Raw genomic sequence first — 24,339 nt, 5'->3', positions numbered from 1 at the left:
TAAGATAAACTGGAAGACTCATATAAACATATACAAAGTAAACTGTCAAGAAGCATTTCAGTTCTAAACAAAGCGAAACATATTCTGGACCACAACTCACTCCGCATTCTTTACTGCTCACTGGTTTTACCATATTTACAGTACTGTGCAGAGGTATGGGGTAATACTTATAAAGGTACAACACAATCACTATCAGTAATGCAGAAAAGAGCTATAAGAATTATTCATAATACTGGCTATAGAGATCATACAAATCCACTATTTTTACAATCCAAATTCTTAAAATTCACAGACTTGGTTCATTTCAAACAGTACAAATTGTGTATAAAGCAATAAACCAATTTACTTCCAGCAAATATTAAAAATATGTTTTTTAACAGATCAGGGGATTACAGTCTGAGGGGGAAATTTAATTTAAAGCATCAGTGGGCACGAACAACATTAAAAGGTTTCTGTATTTCTGTCTGTGGGGTGAGGATGTGGAACAGATTGGGAGTGGGGCTCAAGCAATGTCCAAGCATGAACCAGTTCAAACAGCGGTACAAAATATGTTTTTTTTCTGGGTATAGGGAGGAGGAAGGGTAATGAGGGTTAGGGTGTTTTGTTTTTTGCTTCGGCTTGTAAATATATAGTATTTTGTATGTAAGTAGGTATGTGTAGGTGTATATTTATGTTTGTGTATATATATGTGTATATATGTATATGTGTATATATGTGTATGTATGTTGATGTGTGTATGTATATATATATGTGTGTATGTATATATATATGTGTGTATGTATATATATATGTGTGTATGTATATATATATGTGTGTATGTATATATATTGATATCGGTTTAGGTGTGTAGGAATCTATGTGTATATGTGGCAAAGGGTATTACTGGTTGTGGGGAAGAAGGGGTAGGGATAAATAAGCTGATGCTTCACCCTACCCCTTTTCGGACATGTTGGGTACACAGTAGGAACTTTTTTGTTGTTGTCTTTACTGATCTATCTTGTAATTGTTGTTGTATCAAATGTTCGAAATAAACAGTTTTCATTCATTCATTCATTCGTTCATTATTTGGCGGGACCAGGGCTTTACACTCGCGCTTTTAATATAAAGATGATTTACTGCCCCCTGCTGGAAAGGCGCGTGAGTCCAAAATGTAATTATCAATGTTAACTAATATTCGTATCTTCTCCAAAACTTAGTCCTATCAGTGTTGACCCAAAATACATAATCGTGCCAAATAGCAAATATCAGCTGTGCTTTGTTTGTCCCCGATCGAAGTTGCATGCACGCACAGGTGCTGTAAGCAGGTGGTTTTAATTTGATAAAGACAGTGGCTGTAGACATTAAAACCACAAAAAAATTCATTCATGGTTCCAACATGAAATTTAAGTCACTCATCATGATTAATTAATAAGAACGACACGTCGGGCCAAAACACTGAAGACCAGTGGCAGAAACCACTGATCTCTACAAAACAGAAACGTGTCACAGGACTGCTCATTTATAGAGCAGTTTCTGAAGAAAAATCCTTGCAAATTTTTTTTTTTTGACCTCAAAATTTCTGATTAAAAACAAAATTAGAACACTTGTAATTAAAATAGCTAAATAAATAAATAAAAGGTTCTTTAGAAACCTTTGTTCAGCTGTACATTAAAACCACCTGTAACCTTGGACATTTATTTTTAGACAAATAAAATAACATGGAAATTTGTACATTTTTTAAAGTCTGGTAGATTATTTGTATCTCATTTCAACCAGAAAAACAGACACTGTAAATAAATACAAATGTTTATTATAAATGCAACAGGAGATAATTTAAGAATGACTGCAGTGTGATTGTAAAGTAGGATTTCTGTGACATAAACCTCATGATTTTTTTTCAATTGAATCATTTCAACTTGTAATTAATGGTAATCACAAATTTTGATGTAATGTGATCAGGACAGACTCATTTCTAAAATATGAATTTGAGTAGTGTTTGAATGTTTTAAAATTGTACACAATAGGGGGAGACTTTCCATCTGTGCAAATGTCTTTTGACCTTGATTTCATGGACATTTTTAATGATACATTCATTTATTGTTAAAATATAAAATGAAACAGCTTTTTAAAAAATAATAAAATAGTTGCTGTTTAAAAAGCCTTTTATTTAGAAGCAGGTGATGTTATGCTGGATTCTCTGGACCAGATGAAGGTCTCTTCTGCAGCTTTGATCTCTGGTGTTGTTGAAGACACTTTTCTCTTATTTTGAAGAGCAGAGATGTTTTCTTCCAACTGGACTTCATGGTGTTCAGCTCATGAATGGAAGTTTTTGAAGCACATCTGTATTTAGGTTGTCTGCACAGCAAATGTTCCTGATTGAGACAAATAAAAAATATTTATTAAAATATAAAGAAACATTACAGTGTGTGTGTGTGTGTGTGTGTGTGTATATATATATATATATATATATATATATGTATATATATATATATATATATATATATATATATATATGTATAACTACGGAAAAAACGGCTGTAAAAAATGAAGTTATTTAAAGTTGAGCTTTTATGGTCTCCGAAAAAAGCTGTAGCTTTATTTCGTAAAAATAAAAAAAAACTGAACCATTTACAAATTGAAGTGTTCACCCAGATCAACTGTGCTAATAGGCTAAGCTAACGTTAGCCGATCATTAAACCTTCACAGCTGTGCAGTAAACGTCACGTAACACGTTTTATTTTTATATTGTTCTCACCTCAATAAAGCTGCAGAACTAAACTCCCTTGGTCAAACTGGGACTTCGCATATATTCAAAAAGTGGGAGATTTCGGACTGAGTGGGTCTGCTCCATCACCCAGGTTGCCTGCCTCGCTCTGCCCAGGGGTGATGCCCGAACCCCGGCTTCTCCATCCGGGTCGTCCTGCTATCACAATTCGATTGATATCCCACCAAGTCGTCAGTCCGAAAAGTAACTGAAAAAAAGCTTCTCCCAGCAGGGTGATGGGAGAATTGTTCTACTGTTAAAGCTGTTTTGTTTTTTTCTACATATGCAAATGCAAGATGGCGATTGCTTCGACTTTTTTCGGGTTGTGAAAACAGCCAGAGTGTGACGTAGCCGCAATCTTCACCCCTTGCCGCTTCCGAAGTGAAGCATCTGACGTCACAACGCGTTGGGAAGCTTTGAGGCATTGGGCTGACGCTTCCAGTGTGAAAGGCCCATCAGTCAGTCATGCTGCATGTGAACGTGAACACAGCCTGTGAAAAACTGGGCTCCGGAGTGCAGCTTTTCCACAAAAGCCACACTGATAAGTCCGCTCTGAACCCTGTCAGTGAAAACTTGACTTAAAGTGCATATAGAGGGCCGAGTCTATTTGCCCGGCAGTTGAGGACGCAAAGCCGTGTCAAAATGTCTGTTTGCCCGATCGTTGGCTGAATAAGTCACAGTCTATTCGCCTGACCATGGTCTAAAATGGTGATGGGATGTGGGTTTCTGTTTGTTTGTTTTTTTTTCTTTAAATCCCTCTTTCTCTGCGATTCAGCAGATCAATTTCAGCTAGAGGTTGAACATGCAAGCCTCACAGTCACTGTTTTTTATTTTAATTTATTTTATTTAAGCTACCATTTTTGTGAAGCATTGTGTGTTGCTCAAAAAAGCAAAAATTAAAAAGTGAAACACTCTGTGAGTCTGAGCAAAACACAGATGAAAGAGTGGCCTTCTACTGTGAGGTTCTTCTTTCAGTGACTGTCAGTGTGGCCGGGGATGGAGCTGTGACTCACCTGGTGTGAGGGGAGTGCTGCTGAGCCCCTCACACCGGGCAGAGAGAGACAGCAGCCGGCCGTCGGGCAAATAGTCACTCCCCACGTAGAGCAATCAGCGGACCAAACAGTGTGTTTTTTGAAAACAAACGCACTGCTTCGCTTTAAATGCGCAGTAAACTATTTCAGATCAGCGTGGACCGTCTTTCTCTTAAAAAGCTTTATTTTACTCTGTGTGTCCTGTTGGAAAGCTGTAGCTTTTGGTGCTACGTTGATTAGCTCTTACACGGCTTATAGTCTTCTGTTTTTTTGGGGGGGGGGCGTTACAGCGCCACACACAGGCCTGACATATGTACTTCAATGTTAAACGGAGCTTTGAGGCACAGAATTTGCCTCAAACATTTTTTGTAATCGAATTATTCAAGTTACTTGACTAATCGATTCACCCTAGTGAGCTCTCCCCGGTTTTTGTGTGATCAAAGCCATACACACCCACACACAGGCGCATACGCACACAGAGGCCACTTGGCTATTATTATATCGAAGTTTGTTCTGTCAAGGGCAGTTCATGTAAAAGGTCAGTTTCTATGTATTCTGTAATACCATGAGCTTGTTGTCTGTCAAAAAAATAAACTATGAAATGTAAACTGGCATTGAAGGTGACAGTTATGGAGAATCGTTTTAATTAGCTGTTATGCCTTTTTTTTTTTTTTTTTCTTTTTAAGGCTGTTGAAAATGAACAGGCTGATGCAGACTCCACTCAAACTCAACTTTCATCTGATACATCCACCCGGGAAGGAGGAAAATCTAAAGGTAACTCTTTCTTTATTGATCCGCTTGGGACATTTGAGACGAGAAAGGTGGCATGTTCCTTCTTTTTATCCCGCCGGTATGAAATACGGGGGATATAGCAGGGCTTGACATAAACCAATTTGCCCCACTGGCCCACAGGGCCAGTAGAATTTAGAAGTTAGTGGCCCACAGTGTAGGAGCACTGGCCCATGGTTTTGCGCACAAGAGTTCATGATATTCCACCCTGAAATCCTGCAAATAAAACTGCCTATATAATATAAACTAATCCAGAAAAAAACATAAAATAGTTTATGGACAATGAAGTTTAAAAAAAACATGGAATTTATCAGAGGGCATTCTCCACTGTAAAAAAAATAAAGTGACTCCCATAAAATTTAGAGGGCATTTTTTAGCAGCCCTCAGAGTTGGCTAACTCAGTCAGAAATGTAAAATACAGATGTAGGTCCATATCAAAACTAAAAAGTATGCCTTGTCTGGATTGGAGTTATAGATATAAAAAATGAAAAAAATTATGCCTGGCTCCTTTGCTAATGTTGTCACTGTGGGGTTTCCACAAAGGCAAGCTGGTTAGCCTTTTAAACTAGCTTCAAAACAGCCAGGGTCTACCAGGACCAAGCATATACTTTACTTACTTGTCAGAATATGATGGATAGGCCCTGCAGATTTGGCAAAAAACCTCATTCTTCTCTTGGTCATGACCTAGCCACGGCCATTTCTGTGGCCAGTTCGGGACAAAACCTCTCTTCCTCTTGTTTCTTTCATAGAGTTCAAATCTCTACCGGTAGCCAAAATTATACCATGTACCGCAGGGGTGCCCAAGGGGCCTTGAAATCTACCTTCATTACAGTCTTAGTGGTCTCCCTGCTCCAACACACCTGAATCCAATGAAAGACTTGTTAGCAGGTTTTTAATGAGCCTTTCATTGGATTCAGGTGTGTTGGAGCAGGGAGACAACTAAGAGTGTCAGGAAGGTAGAGCTTGAGGACCAAACTTGGGCACCCCTGGTGTACCGGATAAACTGCCTAAACTACGCAGGCCTAGTCACAATATCATTGTCACTGAAAGTCAAAAAGCCACAAATCATTGGGAAAAGGTGGATGAAAGATCTGCACCTCTCCCATCAAAAAGCCTGCAGACCAAGAGCGCATGAGTGTGAAAATGAAACATTCATGATGACTGGACCGAAAGTGGGTATAAAACCAAACTGTCTCCGGCGCTGGATCCAGCCAGGCTGTGTGGCGTCTATTACACAATGTCTCCATGCCAGGCTGTGTGGCGTGGGGTGATCGCTCCGTGCCAGGCTCTGCAATTACTCGACAGCTGTGTAGCTGTGTGGCATGCATTACGCAATGGCACCGGTGCCAGGCTGTGTTTGCGATGGGCTGATCGTTCCATGCCAGGCTCTGCTATACTCCAGAGGACACGCACATGCAGCCACAACGGCTTGGGAGGTGGACGAAGGTCACCCGCAATGCTAACTTGATAGAACAGTAAATACAGCCACGGCTGTAAAATGCCCAGGCATGATACAGAAGATGTATTATACCACACGAGGTGCATTCAAAGCTAGGTGAACTTATTTTATTCCACTGAAACAAATGAAGCGTGCGAGTTGTCATTTGGTGGGAAGTTGTAGCGAACCTTCTTGCGTATGTGTGAATTTTTCTCGTCTGCAGAACACATCAGCCGTGGGCAGCAAGCCTTGGAGTCACAACATATACTGAGCACCCATCATATTTTTAAAGACTGATGGCCCAGTCACGCGGCACTTAACGAAGGGCAATGAAGCCCAAACGAAACAAGAAATCTGGACTTTTGTTGGCATCGTTTAACCTTTGCGCATAAACTGTCTAAATATTTGAACGAATGCCGCTGAAAACATCAATTTGTCCGCATTTTGTTTTGCTGTAGTTCTTGACGTTGTTTTAATCTTTTTGTAACATTAGCGTTTAGTTTGACTTCGGTCCACCAGCTGAATGTTTTCACACAGTGCAGAAGCCGGTTTGTGAGTGCTTTTGTCTCTGCGGCGGAGCTGGTCTGTGCAGTGTAGGGCTTCTGCTGCTGCATGTGAAGTGGCGAGTGCTGCCGCGGTCATGCCGTGTTGCTGGGCGGCCAGGAAGCATTTCAGAAGGTTCAGAGATTTTATTGTCATTTTCACTCTGCGTTTATATACACAAGACAACAAAATTTTGTTTCTCAATCAGTGACTGCAGTGCAGTAGAAACCTCAGTAAAATAGTTTACTTCATTAAAAAAAAAAAAAAATCATAATGAACTAAACTAATATAGTCATAAAAACATAAAATACAGTCTAATCTCTCAAGGTACTAAGCCAGGTGACTAGCTGTCAGGGGTGAGTGTGGCAGCCTGGAGAAAGAAGCTTTTCAGCTTCCTGCTAATTTTGCAGCTGATGTTGCTATATCTCCTCCCTGATGGCAGAAGGGAGAAGATGTGGTGGGAGGGGTGAATCAGGTCCTTGATGGAGGTGGCTCTGCTGATGCAGTGCTGCTGGTAGAGCTCCATCAGGCAGGGGAGTGGGACACCAATGATTTTGTGACCAGTCTGTTTAGCTGCTTTCTGACCTTGATGCTGCAGCACCCGAACCATGTGGTGAAGCCATAGGTCTGGATGATTTCAAAGGTGCCCCTGTAGAAAGTGGTGAGGTGTGTGGTGGGAAGGCCTGGTTTCCTGAGTTTGCAGAGGGAGTGAAGCCGCTGCTGAGCTTTTTTTGAGGACTGCCTGTTATGTGTCGGACGCAGCTCGGAGAACCGACCAGCGTTTGAAGGACCCAGTATGAAATAAGCAGAGCACGGTACAAAGGCTAACTGAATTTAATACATAACAGTGATACAAAAAATAACAAAAGAAAGTGCGGTCTGGCGTGGTGCGCTCCCAGCAGCGCTAACGGTCCGGAGCCAGAAGCTGTTCGGACCCAAGGACCCCGCCGACACCCCCCAGGTGGCCGCAACAAACCGAGTCTGTGAAAGAAGGAACCATTATGTGAGTCCACACTCTACACACAGAGAGAACACTTAAAGGTGTACAAACAGCAAACACTTCCTGGCTTGATTACTAATCAGCTTCCGAACCTGCAGGCATGGAACATCCAGTTCACAAAACTCCATTGCAGTGGAAGCCGATACATGACTAACATACAGCTCAATATAATAAAGGTGTGAGGGACACCACATTTACTGACTGTATAAATGTTAGTCACAAAATCTAACGTACCTCAGGAAGTGTGCTGACGAGCGTGAGACCTCACCCCCTCCTCTTTCACAGACCGTGCATCAAACCCTGGACGTTCTCTGCATCCACTGATGATGAGATGGCTCCCGAGACGACGATCTCACCCGTCTGGTCACAAGGTCGAGTCTCTGGCAAAAACACACTGTATACTCCAGTCTTAAATGCCACCATGTTCCAATCCATATAGATGCACCACAGCTGTGAGTCCTGACGAGCCGCAGGTGATCAGGGTGAGGTCCTGATAACCTCAGCAACACAGCCACTCAGTCCCAAATGCAAGCCACCTGGAAGGAAAAACAAAAGACAGAAACAAAAAGGCAGCCAGGCCCCCCAGCCATACAACACTGCCGAGGTGTTGGTAGTTAGAGTGAGATCATCTTCAATGTGAACCCCCGAAAACTTCACACTGCAGTCCCGTCGATGATTTGTGGTGCATGGTCCTGTTTTCCAGCCCTCCTGAAATCGATAACAACCTCTCTGGTCTTATCCACATTGAGTGTTAGGTTATAGAAACTGCACCATGAACTCAGCTGTTTCACTTCTTCCCTGTATGCCGACTCGCTGTTGTCTTTAATGAGGCCCACCACCGTTGTATCATCTGCAGACTTCAGGATGTAGTTGCTGCAGAATCTGGCAGTGTAGTCAAAAGTGAGCAGGCTGAAGAGCAGAGGACTCAGTACACAGCCCTGTGGAGAGCCTAGCTCACTCTGATGGTCTTTGATGTGCGGCTGCCCGCCCTGTTTGCTGTCGCTGAGTCAAAAAGTTGTAGACCCAGTTACAGATGCTGTTCTCCAGCTTTAGCAGCTGAAGCTTTTCCACTAGCTGCTGTGGGATGATGGTATTCAAGGCACTGCTGAAGTTTGTGAACAGAAGCCTGGCATAGGTGTTCTTCTGCTCAAGATGAGACAGTGTAAGGTGGAGCATGGTGGAAATTGCATCTTCTGTGGATCTGTTTCTTCTGTAAGTGAATTGTAGTGGGTCCAAGTCAGTAGGGAGGCAGTTTTTAATGTGCTGCATGACCAGGTGTTCAAAACATTTCAACACTATGGGCGTGAGGGCTACAGGGCGGAAATCAGAGAGGCTGGTTGGATTTGATTTTTTCAGGACCGGAATGATGGTAGCACTTTTGAGGCAGGAGGGCACCACAGCCTGTTGAAACGAGATGTTAAAGATGTCTGTGAAAGCAACCTTCAGCTGCTCAGCACAGTGTTTCAGTACACATCCAGGGATGTTGTCTGCGTGGGTTGAAGCTAGCCAGGGCCTTCTGTACTTCATCCGTGGTGAGCTATAGTGTCTGGTCATACAGTGCTGGCAGCGGTGTCTGTGTCTGAGTGGTGTTTTTGGCATCAAAACGTGCATAGGAGGAGTTTAGCTCATCTGGAAACAAGGGGTCCAAGTGACACATCTGCAGAGGGCAGGGTTTATAGTCAGTGATGGAACGAAATCCCTGCCACAAGCGACATGAATCCTTGTCTTCAATGAAATGGCTGTTCAGTGATTGTGCATACTGCCTTTTTGCCCCTTTCATTCCCCAGGCCAGATTGTTTCTTGTGAGTGCATATGCTGCAGAGTCTCCAGCTCTGAATGCCTTGTCCCATGCGCTAGGCAATGAGCGCACGCCTCCTGTCAGCCATGGCTTCTGATTAACACGCCTCTTGATGGTCTGACATCTACAGTACACTTGTTGATGTAGCTGATGACAGAATCTGTGTATTGTTGATGGCACTGCTCGACGCGAGCGGCAGCCTCTCCAGTAGCTCCGTCTGAAGTGCGTCTTTTTTTTTCTTCCTCTTTGTAAGTTAGTACACACGTCTGGTGTGAATATATTATTATATCCGATGGATATGTGCACTTCATTTATTTCGTACATGCGGGCCAGCGAAGAATATTGTGTTTATTCTCGGGAAGAACTGCTGGCCCTATGGCCGAAGGGACACGAGGGCACTGTCCACACAATCCTGGAGGAGCTGAGGCGGAAGTATCGGGGCTGCAAAGCCGGCGCTAAGCTAAAGGCCAGGCTAAAGGCTAAGAACGCGGCAAAGCGGCGATATAAACCCTCGGTTCCGTCGGTGGTCATGGGGAATGTTAACTCGCTGACCAACAAATCCGATCAGCTGGCGGGACTGGTGAAGAATCAGAGGCTCTACAGGGAGTGTAGTCTACTGTGTTTCACGGAGACGTGGCTCACTAGCGTTACTCCGGATGCTAACGTGGAACTACCTGGATTCACCATGCTGAGAGCGGACAGGGACGCGATGCGAAGCGGCAAGCGTAAAGGTGGGGGACTCGCACTGTTTATTAACAACACATGGTGCAACTCTAGTCATGTAAACATAAAGGAAATTGTCTGTTGTCGGGACATTGAACTGATGGCGGTGAGTCTCCGACCGTATTACATGCCGAGGGAGTTCACACACGCCATCTTTACGTGTGTTTACATTCCTCCACGGGCTGACGCACAGGCGGCGTGTGACGTCATCCACTCCACCATCGCAGCACTGCAGACACAACACCCTGAGGCCTTCTTCGCGATCTCTGGTGATTTTAATCATGTCACACTGAACTCCACTCTCCCTGCTTTTCATCAGTTTGTGGACTGTCCCACCAGAAAGAACAGGTCTATTGATCTGATGTATGCCAACGTGAGGGAAGCATACACAGCTACTCCACTACCACCACTGGGAAAATCAGATCACAATCTGGTTTTTCTACAGCCTCAGTACAAACCACTGGTACTGAGGCAGCCCATTACTACACGTTCATTCAGAGTCTGGTCTCCTGAGGCAGAAGAAGCTCTCAGGGACTGCTTCGAGACTACGGACTGGAGCGTGCTGCAGGACACACATGGTGAGGACATTGATGGAGTGACACACTGCATCACGGGCTACCTGAACTTCTGTAGGGACGTTGCTGTTCCCATAAAAACTGTACGTTGCTTTCCAAACAACAAGCCCTGGATCACCAGCGATGAATCAAGAATCTTCTAAACCAAAAGAAGAGGGCGTTCAAAGACAGAGATGGGACGGAGCTTAGGCGTGTACAGCGGGAACTAAAGGCTCGCCTTAAAGAGGCCAAGGAGTCCTACAGGAAGAAGGTGGAGAGAAAGCTGCAAGACAACAACATGAAGGAGGTCTGGGATGCAATGAAAACCATCACAGGCTGCAAAAGCAGCAGCCGCAGCCCAGTAGATGGGGGTGTGGACAGAGCAAACCAGTTTAACGACTTTTTTTTAACAGGTTTGATTGTTCTACCTCTGCAAACCCCCCATCAACCCCTCCCGCAGCAATCACTTCATCACCATCAAAACCCCCAGCAGATCAGCCCTCACCATCATCATCACCATCAGCACCAAAACCCACAGTGGATCAGCCCTCACCATCCTCACCACCATCATCATCATCATCGTCACAGTCAGCCGGAACAAGCACCCACTCTCACCGTCCTCCCTCCTTCACGGCAGACCAGGTCAGGAGAGAGCTAAGGAGACTCCACCCCAGGAAGGCAGCAGGCCCGGATAAAGTGTGTCCCAGAATGCTTAAGGCCTGCGCCAACCAACTGGGGAGCCCCTCCAGCATGTTTTCAACCTGAGCCTGTGTCTCAGAAAGGCCGCAGTCACATGGAAGACATCCTGTGTCATTCCAGTTCCTAAGAAGGCACACCCAAAGGAGCTGAATGACTACAGGCCAGTCGCTTTGACATCCCACGTGATGAAGACCATGGAGCGACTGCTGCTGAGCGTCCTCAGACCTCAGGTCAGACATGCTGAGGACCCACTGCAGTTTGCATACAGGGAGAAGGTTGGAGTGGAGGACGCCATCCTCTACCTCCTTCACAGGGCCCACTCTCATCTGGACAGGGGTAACAGCGCTGTGATGGTCATGTTTTTTGACTTCTCCAGTGCCTTCAACACCATCCAGCCCCTGCTACTGAGAGACAAGCTCATGGAGATGGAGGTGGACACTCATCTGGTCACCTGGATCACTGATTATCTAACTGGAAGACCACCATACGTCAGACTCGGTAACTGCACCTCGGACACAGTGATCAGCAGCACTGGAGCACCACAAGGAACTGTGCTCTCTCCAGTTCTGTTCACTCTGTACACATCAGACTTCAATTACAACTCGGAGTCGTGCCACATGCAGAAGTTTTCAGACGACACTGCTATTGTGGGATGTGTGCGAGAGGGACAGGAAAGAGAGTACAGGGACCTGATACAGGACTTTGTGGAGTGGTGCAAATCAAACCACCTGCAGCTGAACATTGCCAAAACAAAGGAGATGGTAGTGGACTTCAGAAGGTCCGGGCCCACTCTGCAGCCAGTCTCCATTGAGGGGGTCGATGTGGAGGTGGTCCAGACTTACAAATATCTGGGGACACTTATGGACGATAGGTTGGATTGGTCAGCCAATACTGACACCCTCTACAGGAAGGGACAGAGCAGACTGTACTTCCTGAGGAGGTTAGGGTCCTTCAGGATCTGCCATAAACTGCTGCGATTGTTCTACCAGTCTGTGGTAGCCAGTGTCCTCTTCTCTGTGGTGGTCTGCTGGGGGAGCAGCATGAAGAGGAGGGAGCGCCGGGCGACTGGACAGGCTGGTGAGGAAAGCTGGTTTAGTGTTGGGAACAGAGCTGGAGACACTAACATCAGTGGCAGAGAGAGGGACCCTCTGTAAACTGCTGGCCATCATGGACAATGTTGAGCACCCTCTGCACAGCGCCATCATCAGGCAGAGGAGCTCATTCAGCGGCAGACTGCTGTCCCAGTCCTGCCACACGGACAGATTCAGGAAGTCTTTTGTCCCTCAGGCCATCAGACTGTTCAACTCTTCCCATCTTAGTAAGAAATAATCCTGTGACACATCTGTTTGACCTTTTTATTGCTTTCTTTTGCACTACCAACACTGTTTACACTGCTTACTTCTTTGCACAACCTACACTGTTCACATTGTGTACTGTTTACATCTGTGCTACTTCCTCACTACTGCACTACTACATTTACTCCTCCGTCATATTCTCTGAGACTAGATGCTGCACTTGCACACATTTATTTTATTTTTAGTTAGTAGCTTTTATTGATTAGTCCATTTTTCTTTTATTTACTTAACCCTATTTTGTGTGTCTGGTGCAATGTGTGTGTCTTGTCTAATGTGTAAGCTGCTGGATGCCTTGAATTTCCCTCTGGGATCAATAAAGTATCTATCTCTATCTATCTATTCCTGTAGATCTGTTTTTCCATCATGTGTTGCTGCCTCCCTGAAGATGTCCCAGTGTCTGGTGTCAAAACAGTCCTGTAGTGCTGCTATGCTATGAGTCTGATGCTGCGTTCACACCGGATGACGTGAGCAACGGCGGTGACAGGTTGCCATGGAAGGACGTGTTGTGCCACAAAAGTTCAAGCCACACAATGCGACGCGATAGACGCGAATGAAGCAATTTTGAGCGATTGCTGCGTTTGTGGCGCGATATCGCGTCGCATTGCCCTCCTCCCCATGTTGAAAAATCTGAACTTTTTTGTCTTGTCGTGTTGCGGTGACCACTCAGGGACGGGATATGTAGTGATGTGGAGATGTCTGGAGTTTATACTTGATGTGTACGTGTCCTGTCTCTAGCAGCCAGCCTGAGACAGGACAGGACAGAGTTTGAGAGGAGAGCGAGCAGCAGCGGCAGCAGCCGTTTTTTTTTTTTTTTTCGCGTGCGTGAACGAATCGTCTGTGAAGATTATAACTACACAGATGTATAATAAAATAAATGGTGACTGGTTTATAACACAATTATGACAGAGTTGGAGAGGAGAGCGAGCAGCAGCACCACAGCATCAGCGGAAGCCTTTTTTTTTTTTTTTTTTTTTTTTTAAATTGTTCATGTGCGCGCACAACCAGGACAGGAGGTCCTCCAACTGGGTCCTGGAGATGCAGAAGTACTGCTGAAAGCAGGTATTTATGCAGACGCAGCTCCTGCAGCAAATGATGAATTTGTGGCATCCGGGGTGAACGTGGCTCAAGCAGAGCGACACACCGGGCGATGGTACCGCGTCTATCGCCAGGTGAGGGATGCGAATTTGTGCCATGTGTGAACGCGGCATGACAGTTATGTGGTCTGAGTTACCACTATGGGGGAGGGGCTCCACTTTGTAAGAGTTTCTAATGTTTGTATAAGCCAAATCCAGAGTGTTGTTTCCTCTGGTCGCAACATTTACATGTTGGTAGAATTTCGGCAGAACAGATGTGAGACTTGCCTGGTTGAAGTCGCCAGCTGCTATGAAGAGAGCGTCTGGGTGTACCTGTTGCATCTCGGTGATGTTGTTGTAGAGCTCGGACATAGCCTCCTCCATGTTATCACTCGGTGGTACGTAGACGGCTGTTATGAAGACTCCCGCGACAGGTAGAAGGGTCGACACTTCACAGTCAGTAGCTCTATATGTTGTGAGCAGTGAGTGGAAACGGGGACGGAATCCTGACGCCACAGCACGTCCTGTCACACCGCTGACGGTGCCTTGCCTTTGGCTGTGCTCCCGGGGTGTCCCTGCCCTAGCTCCTGTGACAAAACAGGCCGAGTTCACCCAGTAAACTCAAAGTGTTTGTCACAGTCACATACTCTGTTGTTCATGTCCAGCAGAAACTGTCGCTCATACTGTCGCACAGACACATACTTTCCTTCCACACATTGTTTAGTCACACCATTTGCTCCACTAACATTCAAAAGCACTGAATATCTACTGAGAGAGGCCTCCGCAATCATCAGTCGTCCCGCCATGCCAATGTTAATTTATTTAGTTTGTCGGCCTCCTCCGGTAGCGCACGGCAGTCCGTGATCGTGGTGTTGTTCCAGCGCAAGAGTTGCTGCACAAAAAGTCCGGCCGAGGCAGCAGCATTCTGTGTATGAACTCTGAAGGGCTTGCTGTCCTTCAGCCCGTGCAGAGTGAAATGCCTGCTGGCCCTTTCAACGTCAGCTGGATTGCGTGCATCATGCTAAACACTGTCAAGTGTTTATTGCCAAAAGATGCTGTATTACTGTGATGTTTTGACATAAAATGGCGTTGTATTGCTAAAAATTTGTGATTCACAAATTGGTGAAAAGACTGATTTAAAATTTATTAGGTTTTTATTCTTTATTATTGCATTTTCTTTTTGTGAAAGAAATTTTTTCCCCACTAACTCTATAAGTGTTTTATATTTTAGGAAAAAAAATGGATTCAGAAGCTGATGTCACAACAGAAGAGGAGTCCTCTCCAAAGGTAATTGTTGCATATTCTTCATGTTTTTCAAATTTTTGTAATTGCTGTATCACACAGCATTAACACAAATTTATTATACTTTAATTGTGTAAATAAATGTGTTAAAATTCAGCCCAAAATCAGATATTTGGGACTGTATGACAAAACAGTGATTGTTCCATTTACTTTGACCCAAGCTGTTTCATGGTTTGTATGGTCAACTTCATTTTGTTTCTTAATATACATCCAATCCTGCATTTTTTGCATGCAGTGCATTCCCAAAAATGTTGGGATAGGGTACATTTTAGGCTAGTAATGAATTAACAAAAAATAATGGTTATTTCATTGTGATGTTGGTTGTTATTATTATTATTATTAAATTGAACAAAAATATAAATGCAACACTTTTGTTGCTCCCATTTTTCATGAGCTGAACTCAAAAGAGCTAAAACATTTTCTATATATACAAAAGCCCTATTTCTCTCAAATATTGTTCACAAATCTGTCTAAATCTGTGTTAGTGAGCACTTCTCCTTTGCTGAGATAATCCACCCCACTTCACAAGTGTGGCATATCAAGATGCTGATTAGACGGCATGATTATTGCACAGATGTGCCTCAGGCTGGCCACAATAAAAGGCCACTCTGAAATGTTCAGTTTTATCACACAGCACAATGCCACAGATGTCACAGGTTTTGAGGGAGTGTGCAGTTGGCATGCAGACTGCAGGAATATCCTCCAGAGCTGTTGCCTGTGAATTGAATGTTCATCTCTCTACCATAAGCTGTCTCCAAAGGCATTTCCTTGAATTTGGCAGTACATTCGAGGTCATGTGACTTTTGACACGAGGGCGCGTCATTCAACTCCAGAGGCCTAAGTATCATAGTTTTGCACAGCCCTGTTTATGATTATGGTCTCATTTATGATATGGCAGGGTTATCATGTATCTTGAGAAACCCTTAGCCTTCAAATTAGCTCACCGTGTAAACATGGACATCCCTAGTTTAATTATATTCCCAGTTTTGATCTATATATGTGCCAGCAGGAAGCACGGTGCATGTAATTAATGCACCAGCAGAAAGTTGCACTCCACACCCCCAGGAACATCACTGGATGCTTGATCTTCAACCTTGCATCATTATTAATAATTAATAATTTAACCTTTATTTAACCAGGTTAGTCCCATTGAGATTGAGATCTCTTTTACAAGAGAGACCTGGACAATTATAAAGTTTCCAAAAGGAAGAATAAAAATTGGGTGTAATGTGCCATCAATACTTTTAAATTCTGTGACAGTTTGTGAGCAGCTACTCTCCTGAAATGTCTGGAAAAACAGGAAAATGATTACTGAAAAAGTGTGAACCTTTTATGGGACACCAGTGCCTTAAAGTGTAAGACATGGTATTTAATGGTATTACATGTTTTGGTGTGTGTGTGTGTGAATTCCTTCATTCTTGCAATTTTATAGACCCTCAAGTTGAGCGGGTTTATAACCTTGAACAGGCTTAGGAAAATTGTTGGAAGAGGAACATTGCTGGCTCTTGTTTTGATAATTTCATTCTGTAAGAAATATTATTATAAGAATATTATTAAGCCATAATTGTTGAACTGGACCGCCATAAAAACTTGGGTGAAGTATTTTGCGCTTCAGTAAATTATCTCTATATGACAATGTCAAACCTTACTTTCTTTTTCCCTCCCCCCCGTAGACTATTGAAGACGATGACTTGGAAAAAGGTATGTATGTTGTCACACTAGTGTCTTTTAACCTAGTTTATTTCTATTAAAGCTGACCTTTGTGAAGAGAAGATCCTAGTCAATACCCAAAATGGATCTGGTGGTACATGATTCCATTAAAGGGAGCCCAAGAAGACTTACTTAAGGAGATAAAGTGGTTTCTGAAGACCAGAACCACTTGTTTTAAATTGATACACACCTCGGATGTGACTTGCCTTCACTGATGCCTCTGATTTTGCTGGACTACATGGCATACTTTATCATGCTTTGTTGGCTTTGAGGAATTTTCATTTCATTGTACAGCCAACTGGTTGCAGTTCCCTGGGGAACGTTGAATAATTTCAGCTCATGAAACAAGCCAATATCCAAGGAACTCGAAGCAAAAACTGCTAGAACTTTTGGATTGTTGCACTTTCGTGTTGATGTTGAGCATATGAGTGTAAGTACATGGTTAGATGTGAATACTTCATTTACCATGGGAATTGGATGCATTATTCCAGTTTGTCATCTCGGATGGGCGATTAATGACAATGTGACATGGATCACTCAACGCTGGATACCTCGCACAACTTTGTGATGGTGCAGAAGCAACTTTATGATTGCAGGACACTTCCATCAAGATTGCACTGACTCCCCAGCTTCGGCACATTGTGAATGGACCTGACACACATCATGACCTAGGCCTTGGACTGACGTCTGTGAGGAAAGACTATTTTGAGCACTTGATTTGGAACGAAACTGTAGTTTGGATTTGATGAAGGAAGATATTCCCCGCATCCAGCTTTCTGATATTTTTTAATGACAATTATTTAATAAAAAAACAGAACAGTTGTGTTGGGTTTTTTTTTTTTAATGGGAATGATCAATGGTGGATTTCCTGTTGAGAAAAAGGAATCACTTAACTGATGGATGAGTATATTTTTCTGCCATTTTTTTTTTAAACCTCGGACCTGAAGTTATCAGCAGAAATATTCCTTTGAACAAGATGTCTGGATTTGTCACCTGAATATGAATTCTGAATCAAGTTTTTTTTTTAGTTGTCAAGAAAGGAAGAGCGCTGTCATCACTCATCATTTTATTGAAGACTGTGTGTTCTGTGTCTTCAGTGATGTCTTCATCCACGATGGTTTTGTCTACACCATCGATAACCTTTGACACTAAGCTTGATTTCTATTGCACTTTTTTCTTTAGGTCAGGTAACATGCGACATGTCATTGTTAAAGGTTGTGTTTTTGCCATGTGTATCCTTATTAAATCCCTCAGATGTTACTGGTACAGGTGATGGTACACGTGAAAATTCTAAACCTGCAGCCTGTGAGGACTGCCTCGCTGAGCCTGAGGCAGCGGCTCTGTCTGAGGCGGAACCAGAATCTGAAGCTGTGATGGCAGATGCTGATTCAGAACCTGAGGTGGAGGCTGAGCCTGATGACGAGATGGAGGCTGAGCCGGATGACGATGCAGAGCTCGACCCTGAGATGGACGCTGAGCCAGAGGGTGATGCGGAGCTTGATCCCGAGATTGATGCTGAACCAGAGGTGGAAGACAATGCATCGGAGACTGATGCTGAAGCGATGAATTCCTCTAAAGAAGCTGAGGATGATCACCTATTTGTCTCAATCCCAAACGAAGATGCCATTACCCTAGATGTTGATGGTGACGATCTACTGGAAACAGGTAAACATGTGAAACTTCCAGATTCAGAGGGCGAGAAGTGCACTGACGAGCCAGAGGCCTCTGCTGAGATGGACCTAGGTGATGACATCAAAGTGGAAGCGATGGCGAGCCATAGAGATGGTAAGAGGGATGATTCATTCAAGATTGAGCACATGAAGGAGTCCTTGAAGAAACCAGAAACTGGAGATAAAGAAAAGGATTCTGGGAACAAAGGCCCCTCCACTACTGGGCTATCTGGTCAAGCAAAGAGGTTTGTCTTTCTATGTCAGTTCTTTGATACTACTACCAAGTGCAACTCACTAGGAACGCAGCATTGTGCGTAGCCTCAAGATTTTTCCCGTCCTTTTTTCCTTAAAGGAATTGTACCTAATCCTGCCCTTTACTACTTTGAGTTATTCTTCTGAAGGTGGTTAAATTTTGACAGTAACCAGGAGCTGAAAACACATCTTACTTTGTTACTTTGACCTTTCCAGCAGTTTTAAACCATTTCAAGTTTCTACACAAGGCAGTGTTAAAGAGCTTTAGTTCCTGTGATGGCTTTTTTGGTGAAATGATTTGCTGTGAAGTTGAAACAGCTGAAGATTTCATTGATCCACTGAATAAATTGGCTGACCACTTGATCCATCTCAACCCTGGAAAAGAAATGAAGCCTTGACCCATTGGTTCAGATCTACGTCTTGTCTGCAGAGATTTTTTTTTTCTTCCTGAAAAATGTAATCCATGGGATTTTTAATCCAGTAGATGTATATGTATGTCACGAGCATTTCATTTACTTGATCTCATTTCTACCCTTTATTGCAACATTTCCTTTATAGTTCTTCAAAAGACAGAGATGGAAAAGCTGCAATAGATGAAAAGGGTAAGAGTAATATATCCAGTGTTTTTCAAAATATACTTTCATAGAATTTGATGGTGTTTTAATCACCACATCCATACACAGTGACTGTTAAATTTGTGTAAACTCTCTTTATCAGGTCTTGTCAGTGGTAGCAGTAATAGCAGCTCCTCTTGTAACCTGTGGGTCAGTGGCCTGTCTTCTAATACTAAAGCAGCTGATCTGAAGAATCTCTTCGGAAAATATGGGAAGGTAAATTTTTAGAATCTGGTTCAGAAGAGTTACGTATCCCCGTCTTTTAAAGTAAAGACAAACACAAGTGGTTGTTAAGGTTAGACCTTACTTGTGTGAAGCATGTTGAGGCAGCATTGTTGTGATTTGGCACTACACAAATAATATAAATAAAAATTGAAATGAAGACATTTTTGTCACTGTAGCTGAAAATAATGTAAATGTAGCTCACTGTTTGTAGCAGGCTAACATCTAATATAAAAATTATTTTCTTGCCAACAGGTTTTAAGTGCCAAAGTGGTTACAAATGCTCGCAGTCCAAGTTCAAAGTGCTATGGTTTGGTGACACTGTCTTCTAGTACAGAAGTGACACGGTGCATCTCCCACCTAGACGGCACAGAGCTCCATGGACTGAAGATTTATGTGGAAAGGGTAAAGTACTAAGCAGATGTCCATAATTTTAAAGCAACTCCATGTTGTCCAGCCTTCCTGATATAGTTCAGCTCAGAAAGCCTCGAGCTGTACTTTATTTACAACCATCAGTCACCTAATACCAACGTCAACATTTGGCACATTTGTGTTTATCCTGTAGAAAAAATTTTTTTTTCTTACATCTGCCAGCAAAACAGTTTGGTGAAGTAAAGTTGGGCAAGTGCCAATGATGTGACATCCATATTAATTAGACCACTTTTATTATATTTAAAATAATTATTTGATAATATATAATAATAATTAGACATGGGCCAATAACCGGTTTCACAGTGTACTGCGGTATGAAAAAGCCATGGTATCAAAACCACTAAAATTTTCTGTTATACTGTCCCTACGGTATGAGCGGGTTATGAGAATTCTTGACAGGCAGAGTGACGCTGCCACTGCCGCCCTTCCCCCTGGTGCGCACCTCTGTCTCTGTTTACAAACAGGCAGCTAATGTTAGCTAGCTCTGCATCATGACTGAAGGAGACGAAGCCTCCACTGAACTTTCCCCTCCGTCTAAAAGGACCAAGTCAGCTTTTTTGTTTTATTTTCTGCGGAATAGCCCTTCAAGCCAAAAACGGTGGCAACAAAGCACCGTGGCTATGGTCTGTGTCAAGACGCGGAGCGATTCAAGATATCCGCAAAGGATTAAATAGAAGAAGTAAACTTTGTCCCATCTGTGAAACCACTGAGAAGTACAAGTGGACTGGCGTTGTGTTTGTAGTTGACCAAATTTCTCCCACAAATATGTCAAGAAGGACAAATACATCTATTCCAAGCACTTTGTTCGTGAAGCTGGGCCAAGTATTGAGCATCTGGAGCTCCGGACCTTATTCCAGCCACGTTTCTCCCTAAGCAAGTAAGTCATGTTTCCCACGGGGCAGATACTACATGTCTAAAAGAGTGACTATTATTTTGGTATTTTCTCCAAAGTTATCAGTAGTATAGTGCTCGTAGCGGTAGACATCACATCAATTAGTGCGCCTGAATCAAGCGCGCTTCATATGCATGGATGTTACGAAGAGCTTCTGTAAAGGATGACATCCTACTGCCTAGGTCATATTTGAAAGGCCACGAACAAACTGGTGGTGGTTTTCTTCTTAGCTCTGTCGGCTCAGGTCGAAAAGCTTTCCATGCTAATTAATGGCAGCACCTTGCCCTTGATAAGGTGGAGGATTGTTGTCACAAAGATGATGAAAATGAGTGCAGGGGTGATGATGCAGCCCTGCTTTACACCTGATTGAACATTGAAGGCTTCAGTTTCTGTGCCATTTACCAGAGCTGTGGTGGGATCTTAATGAACTTCTCTGGATGGCCCATTTTGCTGAGGATCTTTGACAGAAATGGGTGTGACACACTATCGAATGCCTTTGTCAAATCAATAAAGGCAGCGTACAATGGTTGGTATTGCTCTGAATAATTTTCTTGCAATTAGCAGTAAAGGAAGATCATGTCTGTTGTCCCTCTTGATGATCAGAAGCCACTCTGGGTTTGAGGAAGGATGTTTTCTGCTAGTGGTTGCACACAGTTGTTGGCAGTCCATGCAAGAACCTTTCCTGCGGTAGGCAAGGAGACTCAGTGATAGTTTCAACAGTCAGACTTCTCTCCTTTCCTTTTGTAGATAGTAACAATCACTGAGTCTTTCAGATCTGCAGGTATTTCTTATTGAGTCCACATTTTGATGAGTTGCTGAAGTTGATATTGGAGAAAGGGACCTCCCTGTATTAAAGACTTAAACAGGAATGTTGTCTTCCCTGGCTGCTTTGTTGTTTTTCATGCCATGAGAGTTTCTTTGAGAGTTGGGGTTCAGCTGAGTTTTTCAATGATGTCTTGGTAAGGGTCCATTAAACAGGATTGCAGCAGACTGCTGCAGTGTATTTGTTGGGTGACTTAACATGTACCCAATCTGCAGATGGACGTGAAAACACCTTTCTGTATACCCGTTTCAGCAGCCCTTGTGCATCATTGTTGTTTCCAGTGGAGTTTGTGCGCTACAGATGATATCACATTTCCATGGAAATCTTCCACTTTTTTGACATATACGTATGTTGGATTTTGAGCAGTTTGGCATTGTATTTCCTCAATGTTCATGCACAGAGAGAGAGAGAAAGAGAGAGAATGGACAAAACAAGCTAAATATTAAAAGGTTAATTTTTCACACTAGTCAGTTTGGACGTGCATTTCCCTGTCATGCACATGTGCGACATCAGAAAAATCTGCAGAAAAATGACATCACTGGACAATTAACACCATTCACTGGACTTTTTATGGCTGGAAAACAACTGAGCCATGAAAAAAAAAAAAAATATATATATATATATATATATATATATATATATATATATATATATATATATATATATATATATATATAGATTTTTTTTTTTTTTTTAAGCTATTGCAAGGACTGAAGGAAAAACAAATGACTGTTCTGTTTTCACTTTGTCCTCTGACCAGCGCTCCACACAGAGCTCTGTGAGTCAAACTCTGAATTATACAAATCATGGAAAAAAGGACAAAAATGTGGTGAGTCAGAGGATTATGTGGATTATGTCTGGCATGATGCGCTATTTCAGTCACAGCAGCGCTGTGTTACAACTTTATTGTGATTTGCTAACATTTGCCGATTGAGTTCAGTATATGTGAAGTTTTTGTTGCAGTTGGCAACAAGTAGGAAAACCTCCACCATTACATGTAAATCAACTTTGGTTTCACGAAAGCTTTTTTTTTTTTCCCCATTCGGTGTCTCCTCTCATTACAACCCCAATTCCAATGAAGTTGGGACGCTGTGTAAAATGTAAATAAAAACAGAATACAATGACTTGCAAATCCTCTTCAACCTATATTCAATTGGATACACTACAAAGACAAGATATTTAATGTTCAAACTGATAAACTTTGTTTTTGTGCAAATATTTGCTCATTTTGAAATGGATGCCTGCAACACATTTCAAAAAAGCTGGGACAGTGGTATGTTTTACCACTGTGTTACATCACCTTTCCTTCTAACAACTGAGGGCACTAATTGTTGAAGCTTTGTAGGTGGAATTCTTTCCCATTCTTGCTTGATGTACGACTTCAGTTGTTCAGCACTCTGGGGTCTCCGTTGTCATATTTTGCATTTCATAATGTGCCACACATTTTCAATGGGTGACAGGTCTGGACTGCAGACAGGCCAGTCTAGTACCCGCGCTCTTTTACTGCGAAGCCACGCTGTTGTAACACGTGCAGATTGTGACTTGGCATTGTCTTGCTGAAATAAGCAGGGACGTCCCTGAAAAAGACGTTGCTTGGATGGCAGCATCCAAAACCTGGATGTACCTTTCAGCATTACAGATGTGTAAGTTGCCCATGCCATGGGCACTAACACACCCCCATACCATCACAGATGCTGGCTTTTGAACTTTGCGCTGGTAACAATCTGGATGGTCTTTTTCCTTTTTTGTCCAGAGGACACGACGTCCATGATTTCCAAAAACAATTTGAAATGTGGACTCATCAGACCACAGCACACTTTTACACTTTGCGTCTGTCCATTTCAGATGAGTTCGGACCCAGAGAAGGTGGCGGTGTTTCTGGATGTTGTTGATGTATTGCTTTTGCTTTGCATGGTAGAGTTTTAACTTACACTTCTAGATGTAGTGACAAATTGTGTTAACTGACAATGGTTTTCTGAAGTGTTCCTGAGCCCACGTGGTAAGATCCTTTACACAATGATGTCGGTTTTTAATGCAGTGGTGCCTGAGGGATCGAAGGTCACAGGCATTCAGTGTTGGTTTTCGGCCTTGCTGTTTACGTGTAGAAAGTTCTCCAGATTCTCTGAATCTTCTGATTATATTATGGACTGTAGATGACGGAATCCCTAAATTCCTTGCAATTGAACGTTGAGAAACATTGTTCTTAAACTCTTGGACTATTTTTTTCTCACGCAGTTCACCAAGTGGTGATCCTCGCCCCATCTTTGCTTGTGAAAGGCTGAGCCTTTTGGGGATGCTCCTTTTATACCCAATCATGACACTCACCTGTTTCCAGTTAATCTGTTCACCTGTGGAATGTTCCAAACAGGGGTGGTGGCCAAGTGGTTAATGCGCTTGGTTTCAAAGTTCCGCGTTCAAATCCCACCCCTGCCACATTTCTCCATGTAATGTGGAGTTGCGTCAGGAAAGGCATCCGGCATAAAACTTGTGCCAATTCAACATGCAGATCCACCTTTGATTTGCTGTGGCGACCCCGAGTGCAAACAAGGGAACAGCCGAAGGGTCTTACTTTTACCTGTGGAATGTTCCAAAAAGGTGTTCTTGAGCATTCATCAACTTTCTCAGTCTTTTGAGGCCGCTGTCCCAGCTTTTTGAAATGTGTTGCAGGCATCCATT

The 24,339-nt window shown here is 43.1% G+C and overlaps 1 protein-coding gene across 2 annotated transcripts in view; it reads left to right on the top strand.

Annotated features, from left to right (window-relative positions):
* Nucleotides 1–24,339, top strand: part of sltm (SAFB-like, transcription modulator) — a 68,099-nt gene that overhangs the window by 10,310 nt on the left and 33,450 nt on the right. For both annotated transcript variants that reach the window (XM_034190131.1, XM_034190121.1), the window contains exons 2-8: nt 4,461–4,548; nt 14,978–15,033; nt 16,722–16,749; nt 18,013–18,673; nt 19,239–19,282; nt 19,398–19,510; nt 19,772–19,921. In XM_034190131.1, the coding sequence (XP_034046022.1) occupies nt 4,461–4,548; nt 14,978–15,033; nt 16,722–16,749; nt 18,013–18,673; nt 19,239–19,282; nt 19,398–19,510; nt 19,772–19,921 (1,140 nt within the window). The remainder of the gene's footprint in view (nt 1–4,460; nt 4,549–14,977; nt 15,034–16,721; nt 16,750–18,012; nt 18,674–19,238; nt 19,283–19,397; nt 19,511–19,771; nt 19,922–24,339) is intronic.

Source organism: Thalassophryne amazonica, chromosome 2 (genome assembly GCF_902500255.1).
Source record: "Thalassophryne amazonica chromosome 2, fThaAma1.1, whole genome shotgun sequence".
Classification (NCBI taxonomy): domain Eukaryota; kingdom Metazoa; phylum Chordata; class Actinopteri; order Batrachoidiformes; family Batrachoididae; genus Thalassophryne; species Thalassophryne amazonica.
This window is presented reverse-complemented; position numbering and strand designations above follow the sequence as displayed.